The following is a 23402-nucleotide window of genomic DNA, read 5'->3' on the forward strand; positions in this document are numbered from 1 at the left end:
TGCCTTTACTTCGCCCTTCTGCACCCTACAGGACGAAAAGCGACACAGCACGAAGCCCGACCGACGACGTTCTCATTCATATGTAATTGTACGTGTTGCGAATGCGTGCTCAACACAGCCGTGGTGAAGGAAAATCGATTTTCCATCGTTGCTGTCGCTGCTAGAGGTTGGTTCGATCCTGTTGGTCGTCTGTGAAGAACAAATAGGGAGGGAACAGCTGAAAGGCGAAGAGCCCGCAAGAACGCGAGAGCTGATAACAACACACTTGAAGCACTGGCTAGCCCAGCAGACATCGGCGATGTATTGGTAATCGGGTTTCGTTACGCTCTCGAAATTGCCCCCTTTCGGTGGTGTTAGTGTTCGGTTCGAAATCTGGAAAAAGGTTGAGCCTTGTTCCTGATTTTTCTTCATCGCCGACTCCAATCCAGTGTATATTTTCCAGCGCTAGACAAGTTGATTTTTCGTCTGTTCGTGCATCATCTTAATTTTGTTATAATTTTGCAATAGTAATATTTTCCAGTTTCAAATATAACAAAATATACAGAGGAGTACCGCGGAAAATCAAATTTTAGTGCGGGAATCCTTTTTTCCGGTCTAGTTTGCGGATAAAAATCAGCACGGGAATTCGCCGACCGAGAGTCGGTCGTCAGAAGCGCATTAGGAAAATTCTACGGCGGCGGAGTCCGTTCCACCCAGGGCGTAGCAACCGCACTGATAGCAGTCGGTCGGAGCGAGACAGACACAGACAACTAGCGAAAATAGTACTTACGTTGCGAGTTTCCAGATCCCGGGTATCCAGTGTTCGGTAACGCGACGCGTACAATCGGAATATTTTTTTCCAACATCCTGGAAAAAGAAGAAAAATTCGAACGTTTTAGTTTTTCCTCAGTGACTGGATTTTAAGTTCCTCGCGTCTTCGTCCATCATCTAGTACTACTCTTCTACTACTACTAATACTACTACCACTACTACAACAACAATTACTACTACCGTTCGTCTATGACTTGGTTCGTTTTAGTCCAGGAGTGGCAAAGTTTGTAAAGTGCAGAAAAAGAAGTTAAATGCAAATAACCTATTCCACCTTTCTCTCTAAACCTAATGTTGTAAGAAAATAAAATCATCCGGAGGTGCTTCTAACACGAAAAGAGAAAAGTCCGGGCCGTCAAACGACCTGACTACCGCAAAGCCATAGTTTAAAACAAGAAGAAAAAAGCGATAACACCAACTAAATCTTAACGAAAAACAAAAACGGCTGCTGCAGCAGAAAGTGGAGTACACCCCAGTGGAAAAGTGAAAACTATCGAGGAGTGGTTTTTCCAATCCGACTTCAACCCTGTCGAAACAGCGAAAGCAGCAAGCTGTGCAGAGAAAATCTGAAAATTTTAGAGGAAAAACGGGATCATAGGTGATAAGGAAATTTTACATCTTGTAATCTTTTGGATGCACTTTCATGATATAATAAGATACTAGGGAAGAAAATAAGGAAAATAAAACACATAAAACGAGGAAACTTTTTGGTGAGTAAACTTCATTTCATTTCAAGTTCCTATAGCTTTATTCGCTCCTTATTGGGTGTGTTTTCGGCTGCGGCTAGGTTCGCTGTTCGCGGAGAGCAAAAAGCTGCACACATAGCTAAATTTAACCTGCTCAGCCGGACCCCACCCTAGTTTTTTTCTGATTCTTTTCGCCTCCGTGAGGCTCTCTTGCACAAGATGCGTTAGCATAGAAAAACCAGGCTACCGCGCCACACTAGTAGTAGTAACCAGTAGTACAACAGGAACAACGCCTGTCAGCTGTCAGCCAGCATCAATCAGAGCGCGTTCCAACTTTCCTGGCCTCGATACATACTTCAGAAAGGCTTTCCAGAAAATGGTACGCGACATTTGCTGGCTGGTTTCGCCCAGTTTCTACCTAGGCAGCATATAGTAGTATGCCATGGGTTTTCCATTCCACCCACACATGCACACGGTAGCCAACGGCAAAATCCTCCGGGATAACTTAAATAGCCGCCCGAGTATAAGCTCTTGCTTCGTTTCGACTGTATGTGTTGGTGCAAGGAGCCTATCTTTTTATCTCCCGGCGACGGAGCACAAAGAGCACGTCAATCTAGAGAACTGCTCTGTTTTTTTATTTGTGCTCCTTGAGTTTGTTTGAGGCAGGAACAAGTGGCAGTTGCACATATTCAGAAGCCAATTATTGAACTGGACTTTACGGGCCTTTATAACCAGCATGGACAAAAACCTTGTTCGCAAGCCTAGCTAGCAACGGACATCTTGTGATGATGATTTTATAGGATAGGACTGTGATTACATTTTATTGTCAGAAAGAAACTTTTGTTTTGTCGGTTGTGATTTCCAAAATAATAAATCTATGTACAGAAATAAATATATTTCTAGAATTTATGAATTATCTATATTGCGCTTCTGGCCATAATCGTATCAAAATTTGTCAGTGTTTTTTTTATCAAAATCTATTGATTCGATAACGCTGGTCAGCCCAGATTTTGTCTAAATCTCAAACTAGAAAAAATGAAAGATAATAGGTTGTTAGCCATTCCTGTGAATTTTGGTGCCCCCCATCGCCAACATTTTTTCAGAGACATAAACGAGTTTACTCGTAAACATAACGCTGAAGCGACGAACCTCGCGAACAATTCTTTTTTGTTTTTAAAGAGACTGTGCCTAATTTGGCATTCGCCTCCGCGAGCAATTACTATGCAAACTTTCACGTAAGTTGACGCGTTTTGGTAATGACTAGAGGCACCAAAGTTCACAGGAATGGTTAAAAAGCTATAACCTTTCTAGGGCAGCTATTTCGAGCTTGAGGGCAGTTATTGTTTTCTTTAGTGTTGTCCGATGCCTACCGGACTGAAGCGAAAGTTCAATTCAACGCTTGAATGGTTGCTGGTGGCAACACGTCCAAAGTTATTATGTTGCCAAAATTTGAATAAATTTGGAATAATTTTCATTACGAACCTTGAATTTTTCGAATATAAAACCCCACGAAGTTATATTTTTATGATATTGATACTAATATAAAGTATATAAATCCTGAATTTGAGGTCGATCTGAGGCTTTTTCGATTTTTGGGAATTTTTTAAAGTGAGTGGTTTCGAGAAAATGGTCTCTAAAACCCCAAAATTTGTCGCTTCACCAATCATTTCTCAATTTTTAGAGCTATTATAGCGAAAAACTCCTTTTTGGGAGTATTTTGAAGTACTCCAAAAAAGGAGAATAGAATATGAAAAATTCTACTACCCGGAGTTATTAAATTTTTAGGTTTCTTTATGGATGCTTCCATAAAGTGGCTCTAGTTTTAAGTGTATACCACTTAGAGCAATCTTTTTGGTTTTATTTGAAAGCAGGAAAAATATTTTGCCAGATACAGCTTTTATATTTAAAAATAAATGTGAAAAATGACATTTTGGAAGTAAAAATGTTCACAAGTAGCACTGTTTCAAACCTATTTTAATGTTTTCCAATAAAAACATGGTTAGTTTTTTAGCCACTTTGCAAGTCGTTTTTTGGCACCATCTGCTTTAATTTTAAAGTTTTTAAGTTGAAAATAAAATTACGACGTTTTTGATAGAAACAATTTGGCAACCAGCATCGTTTTACATGTTTGCACACGTATCAAGAACGGAAAAACTGTTCGATTTGCTTCGAGTTAGTAAACTGTATTCGCTGGTTAACCATTGCGTTATGCCTTTCGCCCAATATTTGGGCGAAATCAGATCAACACTTGTGTGACTTGGAAGAGCGTGATAATTGCCCGGACGAACTTTTGCGTATGTCTATTAAAAAAAAGGTTCTGCGACTTCGCGTTGGACGGACATTAGAGATTGCTAGCATCGTCACTTTACTAGTCGAAAAGTTATTTTTTGGTAGTTGATACAGCATTTTTTTACGTGGAATTCACTCATTTGGCATGAAACACCTAGTTATAAAAATGCTTCAACCGCATTTAGGAAGTTAACAAGGCACACGAAAGTTTCTCCGCCTTCATCCTCTACTATCTGTTCATATATCGATTTTATACCCGTTACACACTCCTAATCGCGAGGAAACAATCAACAGTCACTTGTTTGTGGAACCTCTACCGGCAGAAGTTTCATACATAAGGTTTCCGTTTGTGAAAGCGATTTTTCCTTACCGATTGGATCCGCGATAATTCTCCTAATAGCGTTTACCCGAAGGAAACAAAACAAAGACCCAAACCCAATCGGTCATCAAGATTACTCCCGGTGACCGATTTCGGGCACTATTTCGTTGCCGGCCTTGGCGCGGCGAACAAGCGACCAACTCCCTTGATAAATATCAGCCTTAAAAATAACGAAATGAACCGAAAATAAAAACAAGCCCGGAGTGATACAGCAGCACACGCGATTCCACAATCAACACTCTGTAACCGGGCTTCCCTACCCCAGGCAGTCCACTTCGCTCGCTGCCCGAGTCAGGAAAATGATTTCACACCTGCTTCTGCAACCCCCTCTTACCTGTCCACTCCCTTCAATTGCAGGAATAAGGTTCAGCAAACGGTAAGAAACTTCTCGAAGACAAACGATTAGTTTGCATGGAAATTCACCCGGGACTAAACAGGCTAAGGGAATAACAAAAAAAGTTATGCAAAGTGTTTAATGTGTTCAAACTGACATCGGTCCCAACAGGCTGTCGTGTGTGTTGGAAATCTAGGCAGGCCAGCAGGAATTTCATCCAGCATCGAGTATTTCTCTTGCGGGTGGAGTTCCGGAGTTATATCGATTTTAGCTGCCATCGCCACCTTAGCTGTCGTTCCTTTTCAGCATGTGTTGACGTTTGTGTGTGCGTGTATTTGTGTGTGTGCAATGAATAAACACGGTCCGGGGAGAAGTGAATGAATAACATGATTACCGCGTGCCAGGCAAGGACACTTTAGGCGTGTGTAGGCGTTGAAAGAAGATTGGTGGAGAACAGGATCGGCTCACAATGCATTTAGCTTGGCTGCTCGATATAACAACGGTCAACAGTAAAAGCAGCACTTGATTTGCGAGTTTTGCATTCTATCAACTAATTGATACAAGACTATCTATCCTCCATTTTGTGCGACTTTTGCATCGGGAGAAAAATCTGTACCCCCCTTTTGCAGCTTCCAGCAATGCTGCATTCATTCACTCGTACATCACCATTAGTAGCAGGAACATTAGTAGTAGTAGTAATAGTAGTAGTAGTAGTAGTAGTAGTATTAGTAGTGGTAGTAGCGGCAATTTTCGCCCAGTAGGGCACTCCCTTTAGCGAAAAATAGGTCAATCTTTCCTATCTGAACAGACCATTTCATCTAAAGGAAAAGCTCCTTCAAAAGCGCATCGTCACTCTGCACACAAAAATTACGAAATCGCTTGATATGCTCTACCACAGCCAGGCTTGTAAACGGTCACCATTTTCATTTGATCTCGCTTCCTTAGCGTGCGTCACAGTCGGCTTTCGCTCGTAAATGTAAAATAACCAAACCATCGCCGCTCGGCTCACAGAAAGAAAAGAATAGTCAAACGACACTCGCGTATCGAAGAGATGCACACTGTCAATCTTTTAGCGATGGTCTTTCGGCCTTTTTCTGTCTACTTCGTTTATTTATGTTGAGAAATATTATTACAAGAGCAATGGTATAAATAATTTCCAAAACACACGCACTCAACGTGCGTAATTCTCATTTCTAGAAAAAATGTCAAAATACGTTTGAGAAAAATAACGTCGTGATGGCGATACTCATTTGACATGTTTGTTTAAGAATGTATTCAGACAGCGAGCCTTGGTAGCGTCGGAGGAAGAAGAGGACGATTATCGCAGTGAAAAGTGGTTCAACCGTGACCATTTCGAAGCCTGACCACAGCAGAGAGAAAAATAACGAAAGAAGGTTAACGCAGGAAGTGGTAATTACGACGGTCCTTACATTTGCATTGCTAGTGTCGTAAGCAGGGTGGAGCAGTTTGACTGAAGTTTTTTTCAAGTTTCGGAAAAACATTAGAGTTAAATCAAAATAAAAGAAAAATAGAATGTACTAAACAAATTTATTCCCGGTTCTCACTTCGAGTAATTTTGATTAAATTTATTACAGTCAGTTTATAACAGTCAACAGGACAAAAAAAAAGCTATAAGTGTTTTTCGTTTAGCTTCTTAAACAAAAGTGGTAATTTTTTTAACTGGCATCAACCAGCTCCCTTTGCACCATTTAAGCTAGTATCGATTATTCAGTCAGCCTATCGACCAGACAGGCTTTACCGTAACATGTTACCTCCGTTTATTAACCTTCCAGCTGCCGAAGAGGTCACGTGAATAAATCATCGGGGCTAGCTGCTCGTTGCCCTGCAAACCCCTTCACGAAAGGTCAACCTTCTATTCGGTTTCCAATCGATCATGGTTTGGCAATTTTCACACAAAACGAATTAAATCACCAGATTTCAATGCAATCTGTTATGTTTGCGTGTGCAAAATCTGTAACTGCCCAATAACACCAAGTAAGCATCTTCGTTGTCTAGTTTTTCTTCTACACAATGTGCTAACAAGCAAATTTAAACAGTGAAATGTAAGGAGTTTTATTTGTAATTTTTCACTTTTAGGTTACATCTACTGGACCTCACGGGTTTTTCAATTGTGTTTTGAGTTTCGAACATTTCATTTTCCATTTTAACAAAATTCAACCTTTTCTTTCTACGACTGCTTAATATCTGCCATGTGTATTTGGGTACGAATTCGAGATAAAACTACCTAAACCGTAAAATCGGTAATTTCAATGATTTTTGCGTTAATCCACAATAATGAGGATGAAATGGAGGAAACACATGTTGTAATCACCTATTCTCATCGATTACACTGGTCAACACAAGTTTTGCAGTAGAGCTCAAACGGAAAAATATTACATATTATAGCTTTTCGACGGTTCTTGTGAATTTTATTTTCCCAGCTTGGTTTGAAGTGCCGCAAAGTAATTGTTCACCCGGTTCGTCGCTTACATTTACGGGAAAACTCCATTTAAGTCTCTAAAGACTTTACGCACTTCCAACTTGGTTAGGCGCACCAAAACTCATAAGAACGGTTGAAATGCTATAATCTCTCATGTTTTTCCAGTTTACGGTCTACGGCTATTTGTTGTTTCACTTTTATAGACCAGTGTTATCAATAATAACCCTCCCAGTTGTCGTAGGTTCGAGTCTTGGCTCGGGAGAGAATGTTAGTGTCAGTAGAATCGTGGCGCTAGCCCCGCAATTGTCCTGTACACTTAACAGTTGGCTGCGAAGTCTGTGTATAATAAACATAAGGTCGAGTTCCGAATCGGAATGTAGTACCAAGGCTTTGCTTTGTTATCAATAGTATCTTTTAATACGATGGTTGAAAACTGGAACAAACAGAGAAACAGAATCAGAGTGAAAGATGGTATCACGTCTGAAGTAAATCTGTCACTACTAATGGATACATGGCGAGCAGTTTTGGGTCACATTCTCGGGTTTGTAAAGCAAAGCAAAGCCTTGGTGCTACATTCCATTCTGATTCGGAACTCGACCTTCTGTTTATTATACACAGACTTCGCAGCAAACTGTTAAGTGTACAGGACAATTGCGGGGCTAGCGCTACGATTCTACTTACACTAACAGTCTCTTCCGAGCCGAGACTCGAACTTACGACAACTGGCTTGTTAAGACAGCATCGTACCCAGGGACCAGCTGGGAGGGTTTGTATGAACATCAAAAATCAGCCCCTAGCTGCCTTTTTATTCTACAGCTCCTGTTTTTTATTATGCTGTAGACATCAGATATCAGACAAAAGGGCACTTCTAATCAAACAAAATTGAAAACTTGGGTTTGTGGAAAGTTTTAATGTGCGTACTCTTTCTGCAAGAGTTTCGTGGAGTGAATTAATAAATTAGGAAAGTAAAATTTATTTTTCGAGCAGGTTCGTTGCCTACTGTCTGTTGACATCACTTAACACTTACGAATTAGACAAATCCACTTGAAACAATAAATCGTCAATTTTGTCCGTATCTACGGACGAGCAAATTTAATATTTTGTTGAAGTTGATAGTAGAATCTACCGGATTTTTTTTTTTCATTTATTCGATATTTGATACCATTCTACACACTCAAACAATATTTTCAAACTGTTTTGTTGTTAAATTAGAACTCAATGAAACTTCGATGAAATAAAGTGCTGAAATTGACAAACAATGCATTTCAAAAATAACATGTTTTGCACTCCATAATTTTTCATAAATTACGTACAAAATCTTTAGGTTTACAGAAGAAATATAAAAAAATGGATGTTTGTGCAGTTCACAATACAAAAATACGAACTTATCCACGTAACGGCGAGACCTAGCCTTTGAATTTGTTGAAATAGATTTAAAAAAACTGTATTTCTAGAAAATAAATCACACCTTGATTATTTCACACAATTATACCGAGTATTAAAAACTTAACATTCACATACAAACGAACATACATTGACTTATAGACATGCAAATAACATTTCAATAAATATGCTTTAAATATATCACGTGAAATATTTTTTTGATCGGGGTATAACCGAAACGTCTCATAAAAGTTTCAAAATTTTCAAATTTGGATACACAACAAACAAAGTTACAGTCCGATTACAATGAAATTTAATAGGGTCTTATGAGACGACTAAACCTTTCATTTGACACTAATTTCGTTAAATTGGGTGCAGCCATCTCTTAGAAGAGTGAGTGAGTTTAAATAGTCTTCGGAATACACTTTTTATCATAGCTTGAATTCACTTTTTTAAATTTAACAGACAAAGTAACAGGATGATTGCAAAACAAAATCAGTAGGGTCTTATGGGACAACTAGACCTTCCCTATAACACTGATTTTATGAAACTCGGTTCAACCATCTCTGAGACAATCGAGTGAAATTGAGAGAGCGTTACACACACAAACACATACACACGCAGAAAATGCTAAATGCTTTACCCCACACTATGAAAGAAACAATTCAAGTTTTTTGTTCATCCTGAAATTTAACTGCCTAAAACAGCACAATGGAACATTTTGCTTCTCAAAAATGTTGATATGTTGTGAAGTAAAATTCACAACTTACCAGAGGAAGTATGAAAAACCTATATATTCTTCTTGTACTTCTAATAACAATAATTATCTTTGTTTTTGTATACTAAAACTTCATTCGTTCTAAAAATTGTATCTTAAAACTGCTTCTAGATTTTTGATGCGTTACGTAAAAATTTCTATGTTTCCAGAAAGAATATAAAAGAGAGGTTTTTTTTAATCAACACCATAAAAACGCGAAACAAAAACTATTTTAACAATATTTTCGGGATTTTACTACATGACCACCTCAAAACCTCTTGAACAACGACCGGTTCAACTCAAAGAGAGTCACAAGCACAAACCTGAAAATGCTGGTTTAGAATTGTGCCGAACAGAATAAATACACAAAGTTCGAATGAAAGTGAAGAGCTGATTTATCTATTTTCAGTGGAATTGCTGCTTTACTAACCATTATTAGCACTACAGTCAACATGAACACATTATATTATTTGCTGACAATGTTCTTTTTACAGATATTCGGATTTGGATCTCATTCCTTGGCAACAACGCGAGATATATACAAGAGAAATAAGAAATTCATGAAAAAACAATATACAATATTTATAGCAAAAAAACCGAGATAAAAAGGATCAATTGCTTCCTATTTACAATATAAAAACCAAACTTAGAGAATAAATTAGCAAAACTCAACAACAACAAGGCGTGGATTCAGAGCCCAGAGCCACAAATTTTCATACATCCGGTTGGACACCCGAGGAGGCCGGCCAACGTCACTCACGGGCGGAAAAGGAAGTGCAAACCGTGATTTCAGCAAAAAAGTAGATAAAAAGCTAACTCTCAAGTCCGCCAGAGGATCACAAAACTTCGTTACCAACAAGTAAGAAAAAAAAACGAAAGCCACCTTCTTCCCCACACAGGTCTAGGCTATTTGACCAGCTCCCGCCTCTCCCTTCTGCCCAGAGACATCCGAACATCGTGGAAACCGGTAGAAAACCGTGTACCTATTGCACCAAGATAGCAAACAAGCAAATAAACAGCAAATCAAGAGTCAGATTAACGACAATCAACAACACTTAGAGAAAGCAAACAGTCGCTGACGCCTCCGCCGCAGCTGCAATCACACAGCAACCAACAATAATTAATAAAGAAATAAATTAAACAACCAACGCAAATCAGGAGTGAAATTTAAACGCATTTTCGTCACCCAAATCCTTTTGTTGTTAGACAACGCAAACCTGCCCCCCGCCCCGCGAAGTTTCGCACGCTGCCCGTCTGATAGAAGCTTCTCTATTGGTCGCTCCATCAGCTCCAGTAGTAATCGTGCGTACGTGCGATCTACCACTTTCCAGGTGAAATTAAGCAACAAACCCTTCGAAACTTCTTTATATTGCAGAGCATAGAGACGAAATTCTTACGGAAACTATAGCTAGATTACAGCGAGGTGCATAGCACACAATTACAAACAAACAGAATAAAAATTAAAAATAAAGTTGATAGTGGTTTAGCGCTAGCCGTTACACCGCAGTTGTTAGACAAGAACACATAACGATCCGATCCATCCAGTAATTAGTGGAAAAGCAGTGTAGCAGTCTTTAAATTATGATGGCGAACGGTCTGGAGACAGTACAGCAAAATGGACGCTCCGGTTCAATCGGTAGCGGCCAGGAGGATAGTAAAACAAATCTGATCGTCAACTATTTACCGCAGACGATGACCCAGGAAGAGGTCAAGTCTCTGTTCTCCAGCATCGGCGACGTAGAGAGCTGCAAGCTCATTAGGGATAAGGTTACCGGTGCGTTAATCCGATTCGATTGACTGTAAATGGAGTTTTTATGTTGATTTTCTCTTGTTTTGTAGGACAAAGTCTCGGTTATGGCTTCGTAAACTATCACCGTCCGGAGGACGCAGAAAAAGCAATAAACACATTTAACGGGCTGAGACTGCAGAACAAGACGATCAAGGTGTCATTCGCACGCCCCAGTTCCGATGCCATCAAGGGCGCCAATTTGTACGTGTCCGGGCTGTCCAAGAGCATGACCCAGCAGGATCTGGAGGCACTGTTCCAGCCATACGGACAGATCATTACGTCGCGCATCCTGTGCGACAATATTACTGGCCTATCGAAGGGGGTCGGCTTCATCCGTTTCGACCAGCGCTCCGAGGCAGAACGAGCAATCCAGCAGCTGAACGGTACCACGCCGAAAGGTGCTTCCGAACCGATTACGGTCAAGTTTGCCAACAATCCGAGCAATAACATCAATAAAGCGATTCCACCGTTGGCCGCGTATCTAACACCGACGCCGAACCTACGACGATTCCCACCGGGGCCGATCCATCCGTTAGGAGGACGTTTCAGGTGAGTTGTGCGTAACTTACTGGATACTGCTTGACATTGCTTTTGACCAGACTTCCTTTCCCCATGACCAGCAGGAGAAAAAAGCCCCTTTTAAATATGACACGTTCCATTTAATTTTGGAATGTTTATTTGACCCTGCTAGACTAGTATTTAAACCGGTTTCTCTTGAGCCTCAAACTTCGTCGTTGGATTGGGTCAAATTGCCGCTATGCAATTTCTATGCCCATCTTTCCTGTAACCTGCTCAGGATTACCAATTGACTTTTCAAAACAAATCTGGAGGGTCAATAGTATTCCATTGCGTTGCAAACACAAAACCTACATAACATGAAAAAATTAACTTACTCAGTTGCTGGTTGAATTCACTTGTTAAGACTTGTTACACAAACGGAACTTACTCAACATTCAACTTTACCGCGTACACGTCGGAAACTCATACAAGCAATAACTCTTATCAGTGTAAGCTGAGAAAAAAGCAAAATCTACAATCTACCTTCAAATTTTCAATAGTTTCCGATTTCGAAAAAATATCAAATTTTTACGAATCGTACTTACGAACATGAATCGTGTCATATTACACAATTTGACGTTTAGGCGCAGTGCCTACTCAGCACCAAATGTCCCGTTCAACTTTACCCATAAGGAAAAACACAGCGCAGCTCGACTCACGCGTCTCTCGTAACCTTTTCAGCCTTCCCTCTACTTTCAGCCGCTACTCGCCGCTGACCGGCGACCTTGGCACTTCGGTTCTTTCGGCCAACGCTATCAACGGGTCAGGTTGGTGCATTTTCGTGTACAATCTGGCCCCGGAGACGGAGGAGAACGTATTGTGGCAATTGTTCGGTCCATTCGGAGCCGTACAGAGCGTCAAAGTGATCAAGGATCTGCAGACGAACAAATGTAAAGGCTTTGGTTTCGTCACTATGACCAATTACGACGAGGCCGTTGTCGCTGTGCAGTCCCTCAACGGTTACACTCTCGGCAACCGAGTGCTGCAGGTCAGCTTCAAGACGAACAACACCAAATCGAAAACCAATTAAAAATGGGAAAAATTTTAAGTTTTTTTTCCCTTTACAAAACCGACGTTTAGCATGACTAAGAAAGACCCCACGTGAATACACTTGAACAGAGTGAAAATAAAATTAGAAAAGACAAAACCATTTACTAGCACTCATGTTGTCAGATCTCCTCGTACCCAGTTCCCCTTCCTCAGCCGTGTGTTCCTTCCAAAACTTCATAACTCTGTAGTGTACTGTGTTAGTTTACTGACTTTTATCTTCACCTTGGTTTGTAGCGCAAACCCGATCCGACCGAAAGGAAATATCATACCGTATTCTTAACAAGAAACGTTTAACAGAACGGTTAAAGAGAGACGTAATATCAACTGAATCAATGGGATATTGTAATAAAAATTTATTAAAGAAATTATACGAAGATGAAGTGAAACAACAGAAAGGTGCAATAATATTTCAAAAATATTGTATATAGAAGAAAAAAAAAACATTTGATATTTCCTAAAACACTAGCAAAAAAAACAAAATCAGCATCTCTTTAGCTCGAAAAGTCGACTTACTGGTGAAGCATAATGTAGCAGAATCATTTAATGCAAGAAAAAGCTCTTAAAAAATTCATTGTTATTAGTTTCCGCTGGGATGCCTAGCGGTGGCCGACATGGAATGCAAAGCCGAACAAGTAGTTACGCTCTGGTTTCAGGCCGTTACAAAGAGGACGAACCTATAATTAGCGAATCTTACGGAACGCTCAATGTTTACCACGACAGAAGAAACCCTACTGAAGAAACAAACCAAAAAACTACAAGTATAAATGTGCAATAATGTATTAGAATGGTACACTATATTAAATAAATATTAGCCAAATTCAAGAAAGGTTACAGTGCGAAAAGCCTGAGAACCTGAGCGGCTGCGACGGCTGGTGAATTTCGGCTGCCGAAAGCTAAGCGCATGGCATACAGACATGCCATGCACCACCCAGCGAAGACTGAATGATATCGTAACTAAAAAATTGAAACTAACCTAATATAAAACCTATTTATTTATATACTAATTTATTCTTAAATGTTTCAATATGGCTTGAAGAAAGCAACCAAAAAAAAAAAAACAAAACAAAACAAAAAATCATAAACAACGCGTAACTTGTAAGGAAGAAACAGAAAGGGAAGTGTAATAAGTTCATTTCGATTACTCTTATATTTAAATACATATATTTATTAACGATAATTTATTTAATCGATATATAAAACATTACTCAAACGGTGAAATAACGATAATTATCGATGTATTTTTGAATTTTAAACTCACAACCTAACCAGCAAACACCTTTTTCTTGGTATTCTCTTATTACTCATCACGCGCAAGCAAAGCCGTATAATCTCACTTCTTTAACTGTGTACTTTATAAAGAATCGCTCGAATCGCTCAGATATAGCATGCAAGAACGAAAAAAAAGAGAAAAACAAACAAAACCTGCCCTAGTAAAACATCCACTGTTCCTCTGCGGTTGACAAAACTATCACTGGGATGAAAAATCTGCGACCAGAATGTTTAAACCGGTTGAGATCTTCAGAAACGCAAAAAACACTAAAACTAAAAACTGACGCAAGTCTGGCCGATATATTTTTCTTTTTCTCGTATTTGAATTTACTTACCTTTTTTTATATTGCGATTTTGTTTGCGAAGTTTGCTCCGATTGACAGGAGGCGATAATTTAGGATGAAGATAAAAACGCTAAATGATAAGGCAAATGTACCGTACTGCTCTCTATTATTGATTTAGTGTTATGTTTTAGTGTTAAGCTAATCTTTTACGTGGCTCTCGTAATTGTTTATAAACAAAGGAATCAAGAATTTAAGCGAATTTGACGTCTACAAAAATACTGCAAAAGTACTCAAAAAAAACAAAAAATAATAATGTTGGTAGTGAAATTTTACTTCAGTGGGTTTTTCTCTATCTCTCTTGTAAATCATCAGTGTTTATATTTGTGATTAGTTTTCTTAACTAAATTCTTATTGATGAAGCTAAGTTTAAGGAAATTTAAAAAAAAAAGCTAAACAACCAATCTCATTGCGCTTAACAAACTCAACTAACTAGTTTGGAAACTAATTGAAGGGAATACGAAAGGTACGCACATTCTTCGGCAGCGAAAAGTGGTTTAGAATTCCTATCGCTTACTCGTGTTTCTGTATACAAACAGAAATCTGAGCAATTGCACTAAATTAATTCATCGTCTGGAGAAAACATCCACGGGGAGCGTAATTTCAAAGTATTAGAACGCCAAGGCAAACCTAATTTAAATTGAAGAAATTGAAGAACGATAATTTAACTCTTAAATGAAAATATTTTCCTCCAATTTAGTCAAAATTTTATTAATTAGATACATATTCATATAATTATTCGAAACAAAAAAGCATACAAAATATATGTGTTAAAAAGTAATTTATCAATGCATTTATGTCATTAATTATTGCGTAACAAGTAGAAGAAATTCAACATTTCGCTGGCAATGCAAAACGGCATTCGTTTGACAAGTGCATCTTGTAGTTGAACCTACAGCAGCACACACTCGCATCCAAACTCATATACTAGTGCAGTGCGGTGCTATGCACAAACCACAATTAATCTGAAACAGGAACCTAACGCTGTGCTAAAGTTCGATAAAGCTTGTCCCTTCCGACAGTCGAAAGTCCAAAATTCATTTTACAGCAAAACCGATATCTTTACAACAGCGTAAGCTCGATGAGAATGTGACACAATTGCAGTAACAAAATACGCGCAAAACAAAACACACAAAAAAGTATCCAAATGGTAATGTTTAGTGTAAGTGTATTGGGTTGAATATAACGAATTATTCGGATACGTCATAAAATGATAATTTAACCTTTCTTTTCTATCTTATCTTACGCACACACAATGACAAAAATACAGAAGATGATCGAGAAATATCGTCCTACATGCTGAATCACAGAACACGCAATCACAAACATTTTGAAGCAAACAATAAAAACACACACACACACAAAAGGTGAGAAAACTCGTCATTAGTATTGATATTAAATTTTATGTATTCGAAAAAATGACAAGAAAAATAAAAGAAATTAAAGAAAATTATAAAATACATGTTATATTTGCATATTATTATAAACAAACCTATTCTATTATCATTCATAACTAAGCCCAAAACACAAGAAACAAAAAAAAACAGTAGAATGTCTACTATTCCAGTTTTTTAACTTGTTTCTCCACGTTAGCTAGTAATTTCCTTCAATTTGAATACCACCAGGAATGTGTACTATCCTGTGGCAGAAAATACGTGCAATCACTGCTCCCGCTAAAGTATGAAGCAAATTGTTATTTCACTAACTCATACCACACAAAACACACTCACACAGATAATAATATTGATTCCAAAGGGTACAATCAAATGAACCCGGATCAGTAAAGGAGAAAAAAAAAATACAAAAAAGACACGTTGGTAAACAATGAGACTGTATGTAAAAGTTTTTTTAACTCAGTGTAATAAATAAAAAAAACACCGCAGTTTCAGTTCATCAAAGGACAAATGAACAAACCGGGACAGGAAGGAAAGGTTAAACCTAACGCAATCAATACGTAAATCCGACAGAGCTGAAGAAAGCTGTAACAAGCGAACCGAAACGTCAACGAATACAACGAGCAAAACAAAACAACACTAGCAGAAAAGCAGAACACAGTATACAGGACAGAAGGAGACAACAACAAACAAGAAATCTATCGCATAAGAAAAACAATGTCATTCACGTTTCAGTACATTGGGAAACTGGACGCACGTCGGAGAAACGTAAGAAACACCAAACATGACGCTTTTCATACCGAAATACATTGCAAAACACGAGTTACACATCTTCTGAGTTCTATTGCCATTTCGCTGAACACCAAAAACAAACATTTCCGGTAGCATCCTCTGCACATACACATACTCACATACATCACACAAACTTGCGCAGCCTAGTTTCGTTTTACCACCTAGAAAATGCAAAATGACAATTCGAAAGTGAACTACAAAGCAGTAATAAATACAAAACTAATCTCCATCCATGTTAGGGCAGCAGTTGAAGCGAAATGACATACAATTAATCGGAAAGCGGTAGCGATTCCGGCAGCCCACCAAAAGGATGCACCGCCCGACGCATCAAATGCTAGTGGTGAAGGCCGATTTCGGTAGTTTGACGTTCGTCCCATACAACCTTTCCTTATTCCCTCATATCCCCGCTCTTTGCGCCAGTCGAATCGTTTGTACCGTTTAGGTAGGTTCCTGCTTTTCTGCGAAGGATTAAGATGAAAACAAAAACATATACGCTTATTTAGATCCGAAAACTGTATATCCCGAACGTCTGACTGCCGGAGTAAATATCGTTAGGATATCGAAAACCGAGAAAAATGAAATCCCCTTAGCGCAAAAACAAACGAATAAGAAAAAACTATAATTGTTTCTGTACCCTCTGATGAAGGAAAAATTAAGAAAAAAAACTCTAAAACAAATCTATATTAATGGCAATTGTATAGAAGAAATTGAATTTTATAACAGAAATAAAACCATGTGAACACATGTGCATCAACCTTTTATTTTTCAACTATATTCAACGGACAAAGGAAAGCAAACAATTCGAAACGGAACAGTGCAGCAAGAAATATATAAACTTAATAATTAACAAAAAATTAAATATTATCAGTATTCAAAAAAATCCCCAAATTAATGGAAAAGTAAGCTACAAAACCTATTTAATTGATTTTTATGTCATTTTAGAGAAAGGTAACAAACAAACGGTAATTAAAGCAAATAAAACTGTTTAAGAACAAGTTTGTCGCATGCTGGTTTGATTGTTATTTTTTGTTTCTCCCTGTCTGCACGAAATGAATTTGCCTAATTCCTTCAAATCGCGAGAATGAGAAGGGTCATTGCACTCCGAGCGCGTGTCAAACATAAAACAGCACACCGACTGCCGACTCCTTTTGCATTGGGAATCCCGAGCAACACCCCCTTTTCTAAAGAAACAAAATTCGGTGCTCACATGCAAGCAGCACAGCGCCGTGAGGAGAGGACGGATAAAGGAAGCACAGGCGAAGGATACGTGTGCGTTGTGGCAAAACGTGGTCCCGCAGGACAAAGTTGTATGTATTAGCCAGAGAAAACTAATCTGATAGAGTGAGAGAAGTCCGAAAGGACAAGATTTAACCAAGAGCTATCCCAGAGTTAGGCCGATGTTATACTGAATGCGATGCGGCGCGAATTGCACCAAAACAGTTCGGAAAGTGTTTTGACGCGCGTCAGTTTTCATTGGTAATATTAGTCCTCACGTGAAGAAAGACGCAATTCGTGCCGCATCTTGTGCAGTGTAACATCAGCCTTCCCGCATAATCGATAACCATAAAACGTGCCTAACAACTAGTTCGGTATATAGTCCCGATTGTTTGGGCTATCGTTAAACCATATGGGTTATCATCCGTTTATGGTTATTGATTATGCGGGTTACACCATAGTTGTTCTCGGGAGGGTGCTTTTCAAAAAATCAAACGGCACAAAATATACAATTTTTTCTAACAAACTGCACGCTTAAAAACTAGCAAGATGATGTGCATATTTGAAGAAGCGCGCAATTTCGAAGCTGGGAGTTTTTGTTACAAGGCTCCAACGGAGAAAACATGTTTTCTTCCAACGTCGGTTCAAATGTGAGTTGGTGTGTGTAAGAGTGTGTGCATAAAAAAATGTATGTGTGTATCCACACACGCGGCTAAGAGGTTTAAAATATCTAATGCTGTTTCTATTTTGACGTTAGTGCTTCATTAATGAAGTTTATTTTCTATTTTGATGAATTATTCCGATCTTTAAAGTGTTTCTGCCATTCTAGTTAATTTGAGTTAATTTTTAGTCTTTTTTTGGCTTCTAGAAGCGGTTTTGGCATTCTGAGCTCAATTTCAAATAACTTTCGGGATCATTTATGATCGAGTTTTTGTTTTGGCAGTTCGAACTTAATTTAAAGTATTTTTCTCCGTTAAGCGTTTCCATTCCAAATGACCTGTGATCCAACAACGACCATTTTTCATTTGAATGAAACTTTGCATAAAATTGGCTTAGCAAATTGCGTATTTTATATAGGTGTAGGAATTTGTTCAAGACTAATTTCCTAACAGGGTGTATGCATTTAGGTATAGGTTATCGTTTCAAAGCACTCAGAGTATTGTAGCTCTTTGACTTGTTATGTTAGAATGTTGGGATGTTAGAAGCATTGTTTTGTCATTCTGTATTCAGTTTAAATTTATTTTTCAGCCTTTCCTGACATTTACCTAGTTATCCTGAGTTCGTTTTGAAAGCATCTTCTGTTTCGCCTTTTCTGGACTATAAAATTAAATAATGCCATCCCAGGCTTCAGTCTAGAGTATTTTCTGTTATGTTTTTTCGCCATTCGTTAATTGACATGGATGCCATTTGACATTATTTACCTTCTCTATATCTCTGGCTGTTTTCTGCTATCCTGAGCTCAAATTAAAATCATTTTCTTCTTACTTACTATACTTTTTTTTGTTAGGGAATTAGGATTACGTTGTCCATTGATGTGAACTTTTGTAATATATCCCAGTTAATTGCTATACGTGTCCCTTTGCAAAATACAATGACCACTATTGTTGTGAGTGATCAGATACCTGCACTGACACGCTCCCAGTCAGGTAAAATATGATTTGTGAAGACAATCACCTTTCCAGGATTTGAAGACCAAATCTCTTTGGGCTGTAAGAAGCCACTGCCAAGAAGCCTTGATCTGCGTTTAAATAATGCACCGCAACTGCAAAGCAGATGTTCCGATGTCTCGCGTTCCGTATTACAAAAGCGACAGATATCAACATGAACCCGGCCAATGTTCTTTAAATGATATCTACTCGGACAGTGCCCCGTTACTAGGCCGACATATGTACAAAGAGCTCTTTTGTTGAGCTCTAGGAGCTTTTTCTAATTGGTTTTCGTTTGGTGTTATAAATCTTTTAGATTGGGAACACTTTTTGACACCCAACCAATTGGTTGTCACTTTTTGTTTCTCCCAGTGTTCATTGCACAGTTTGATATACCACAGAAAGGTTCTGGGCCGATAAACTGTGAGTTAGATCCTTGTTTTGCAAGTTCGTCTGCCCTTTCATTCCCACCAATGCCACAATGTCCTGGAACCAATTGGTTGTCACTTTTTGTTTCTCCCAGTGTTCATTGCACAGTTTGATATACCACAGAAAGGTTCTGGGCCGATAAACTGTGAGTTAGATCCTTGTTTTGCAAGTTCGTCTGCCCTTTCATTCCCACCAATGCCACAATGTCCTGGAACCCAATACAAATTTACTGAGTTTGTTTGACACAGCTGTCGCAATGTGAGAATACATTCCCAGACAATCTTGGATGTGCATTTATAAGCATCAAGTGCTTTCAGCGCTGCTTGACTGTCAGAGAAAATACAAATATTTGCATGTTTGTATTTTCTAGTCAGACAAACATACGCACATTCAAGGATTGCAAAAATCTTTGCTTGAAACACTGTTGGCCAGTGTCCCATTCCCGATCAGAAGAGCATAACTAAAAAATTACAAAATTCTATCAACGCGAGATACAAATAACATATTTTGATACAATTTTGTATTTTTCCATATAATTTTGATACCAAAATTGAATCTGAATGAGTTATAATAACAAAACCTGAAATGAAGTAGTTCTGAAAAAAGTCTAACTAATTTTTCGTTTTTATCAAAACCTGTTGTTTCTAACAATGCTTGTTATTATACTGTTCTATATACTATCTTATTTTGTTAGAAAGCTGATACATTAGTAACAAATTTTGATATGTGTTTGATACTAGTAGAATCATTTCTGTTATAATTTCTGTTATTTTAACACCTAACGGGATCAAATTGAAAACACAGCCTGTAAGGTTTTCCCCGTAGCAAACTAACAGCTCCTGTTACATTTTTGTTTTTTCTTTCTGATCGGGTTGCCACTGAAATATTAATTCCAGGGCCAAAGATTCCTGCACCAGTTTTTGTACCTATTTTTGAGCCATCTGTGACCTGACAAGATAGTTTTTGTTCGTTTTTGAGGCTCAAACACTTTGCTGAAAAAATACTTTGCTGGCTTTGCGCTCTTTTCTGCTTCTAGTTGCACGTATTCGTACAATGGCAACAGATGAAGAATTGCATCAAGAGCTTTTGATGGGGTGCTGCTCATTGCTCCTGTTATAGCAATGCACGCAAGTCGTAGAACTTTATCTAGCTTTGTTCTAACGGTGGATTCTTTGGTTTTCGGCCACCATACTAACGAAGCGTAGGTCAGTTTTGGACGTATAATCGATGTGAATATCCACATCACCATTTTTGGTCTCAAGCCCCACTTTCTTGCAACGGTTTTGGAGCATAACCATAATGCACTGACCGCCTTTTTCATTGCATAGTCAAGATGTGCATTCCAGTTCAGCTTGGTATCAAGGATAACTCCTAAGTATTTAACCTGTTCACTGAATGGAATTTCTATTCCTCCAAGCTTGAGAGTTTTTAGAATGAATTTCCTCTTTCTAGTGAAAGGTACGATTACAGCTTTTGACGGATTAATGCTGAGACCCTCGAAAACACAGCCTGTAAGGTTTTCCCCGTAGCAAACTAACAGCTCCTGTTACATTTTTGTTTTTTCTTTCTGATCGGGTTGCCACTGAAATATTAATTCCAGGGCCAAAGATTCCTGCACCAGTTTTTGTACCTATTTTTGAGCCATCTGTGACCTGACAAGATAGTTTTTGTTCGTTTTTGAGGCTCAAACACTTTGCTGAAAAAATACTTTGCTGGCTTTGCGCTCTTTTCTGCTTCTAGTTGCACGTATTCGTACAATGGCAACAGATGAAGAATTGCATCAAGAGCTTTTGATGGGGTGCTGCTCATTGCTCCTGTTATAGCAATGCACGCAAGTCGTAGAACTTTATCTAGCTTTGTTCTAACGGTGGATTCTTTGGTTTTCGGCCACCATACTAACGAAGCGTAGGTCAGTTTTGGACGTATAATCGATGTGAATATCCACATCACCATTTTTGGTCTCAAGCCCCACTTTCTTGCAACGGTTTTGGAGCATAACCATAATGCACTGACCGCCTTTTTCATTGCATAGTCAAGATGTGCATTCCAGTTCAGCTTGGTATCAAGGATAACTCCTAAGTATTTAACCTGTTCACTGAATGGAATTTCTATTCCTCCAAGCTTGAGAGTTTTTAGAATGAATTTCCTCTTTCTAGTGAAAGGTACGATTACAGCTTTTGACGGATTAATGCTGAGACCCTCCTTTATACACCAAGACTGGGTACTGGCCTGGTTAACTGCTGAATGTAGTTTTAACGGCACTCTCGTCAGGCATTCTGGCTATGTTTGTATCTAGCATGTTTGTATACCTGGAACAACTTGTGATTCATGCGTCTGCGCCACACTCCATCTTTCAATTTACCGCTAAATATTGATCGCAGAACTTTACATTCAAAAACCATGCTTCATGTCCGTAAGGAACAACCAGGAGGATCAGCGTCCTCATACAACGCTAGTTTTGTGCGAGTTTGAAAACTACGGAACCTTAGCTGGTTACATAGACCTATTTACGTACGAATGTATTGGTGCCACGCGTTGAGGAAAACATAAACACATCGCTGTTTTGGTCGCAATGGTACGATTTAAGCAGCGGGACGAATATTCAGTTGGACACCTATTGTATGTTCTTATCTCGGTTCTGAATATACTTTTTATCTGTGAACTGGAATCGGGAGAAGCATCTGAACATAATCGACAAAAATAGCAAAATGTGGTAAAAAGATTAAACAACGATATGCGATGATTTACAGTTTGGAGAGAACAAAAAACAAAAGTCGCTAAGCTCCTGAACAACGAAGTAGACTGTCCCAAACTGCTATCTTTACTTGATTTTCGTGTCCCATCGCGTGCTCTAAGGACTCCTACTCTTCTCCAAACATGGTTTCATCGCACAGCGTTTGGATTTAATGCGCCTATGTCTTCGATGATACGTGCATTCACTTCTGCTGTAGATTTATTCGAATTTGGTGAGCGTTCCAGTTATTTCTCCAGTAGCGTAGCAAGATCTGCTTGTTTTACATTATGACGTTGAAGATAATGATATATTCATATTCATTAAGACTTTATCTTAGATGGATGAATAAAATAATAACTAATAAAAAACTAATAACTAAAAGTAACTTTACACGGCTCTACACCTTTGCTAGTGTACGTAGGGGGAAAGTCACTTACCTATATAGTCCGTTAAAATCCCTATTCGCGGCTGCAACTCGTCGTTTCACTTCGCGACTCAAGCTTGAAGAATTTCTGAAAAAAGGTTTTGTAGTTAAAAGTAATGAATCAAATACGCATCTATGTTTAGTAACATGGGATAGGTCTTTCTGCTTAATAAAGACAAAACAAAAGTGCAAGGCTAGTTTCAATAAGGTGCAGTGTTGAATAAGGTTTGAATTTCACGAGGTTATTACTTAGATTACGCACAACCTAAGTCAAATTAAATGCGAATGAAATGAAAAGAATTGAAAAATTAAGCCACCCTTGTTTCGTACAGAAACTCTGTTAATTACGGTACCGAACGTCTTGCCCACCAGCGCTAGAAATGGCACGTATTTTCTGGACTAACCGCTATTCGGTCAAGTATTATCCAAAACCAGGATATTCACATTTTTTCAACTGCGCAGGAGCGTTTCAGTGGTTGGAATGGGAACGACAGGCCCAAATCTTAAACGTACAACACGATGTTTATAATATGCTGTCAGGCGCTGGCAAAAAAACAACAAAGCACGCACATGCCATCAGATGTTTGCTGCTTTGTTTTCATCTGTGCTCTCGCTGTCATCTCTCATGCTCGTGAAACTCACGACTCTCATTTTTACGCAAGCGAGCATACAAGCGACAAAGGGAT

General features: G+C 38.7%; 1 protein-coding gene across 3 annotated transcripts; it reads left to right on the forward strand.

Moving 5' to 3' along the window:
- The first annotated feature begins 400 nt into the window (after nt 1–400).
- On the forward strand, nt 401–17263 carry LOC129733845 (ELAV-like protein 2). 3 transcript variants are annotated; one of them, XM_055695387.1, is made up of 4 exons: nt 401–1517; nt 9570–10849; nt 10915–11413; nt 12104–17263. In XM_055695387.1, the coding sequence occupies exons 2-4, from the start codon at nt 10657–10659 to the stop codon at nt 12450–12452; spliced, it is 1041 nt and encodes a 346-aa protein (XP_055551362.1). In that variant the 5' UTR covers nt 401–1517; nt 9570–10656; the 3' UTR covers nt 12453–17263. The 3 variants fall into 3 exon arrangements, with proteins under 3 accessions (XP_055551362.1, XP_055551364.1, XP_055551363.1); XM_055695389.1 differs by having other exon boundaries at nt 12122–17263; XM_055695388.1 differs by lacking the exon at nt 401–1517 and adding an exon at nt 6305–6490.
- The last annotated feature ends 6139 nt before the right edge of the window (nt 17264–23402 follow it).

The sequence above is a fragment of the Wyeomyia smithii genome, chromosome 1 (assembly GCF_029784165.1).
Source record: "Wyeomyia smithii strain HCP4-BCI-WySm-NY-G18 chromosome 1, ASM2978416v1, whole genome shotgun sequence".
NCBI classification, from domain to species: Eukaryota; Metazoa; Arthropoda; class Insecta; order Diptera; family Culicidae; genus Wyeomyia; species Wyeomyia smithii.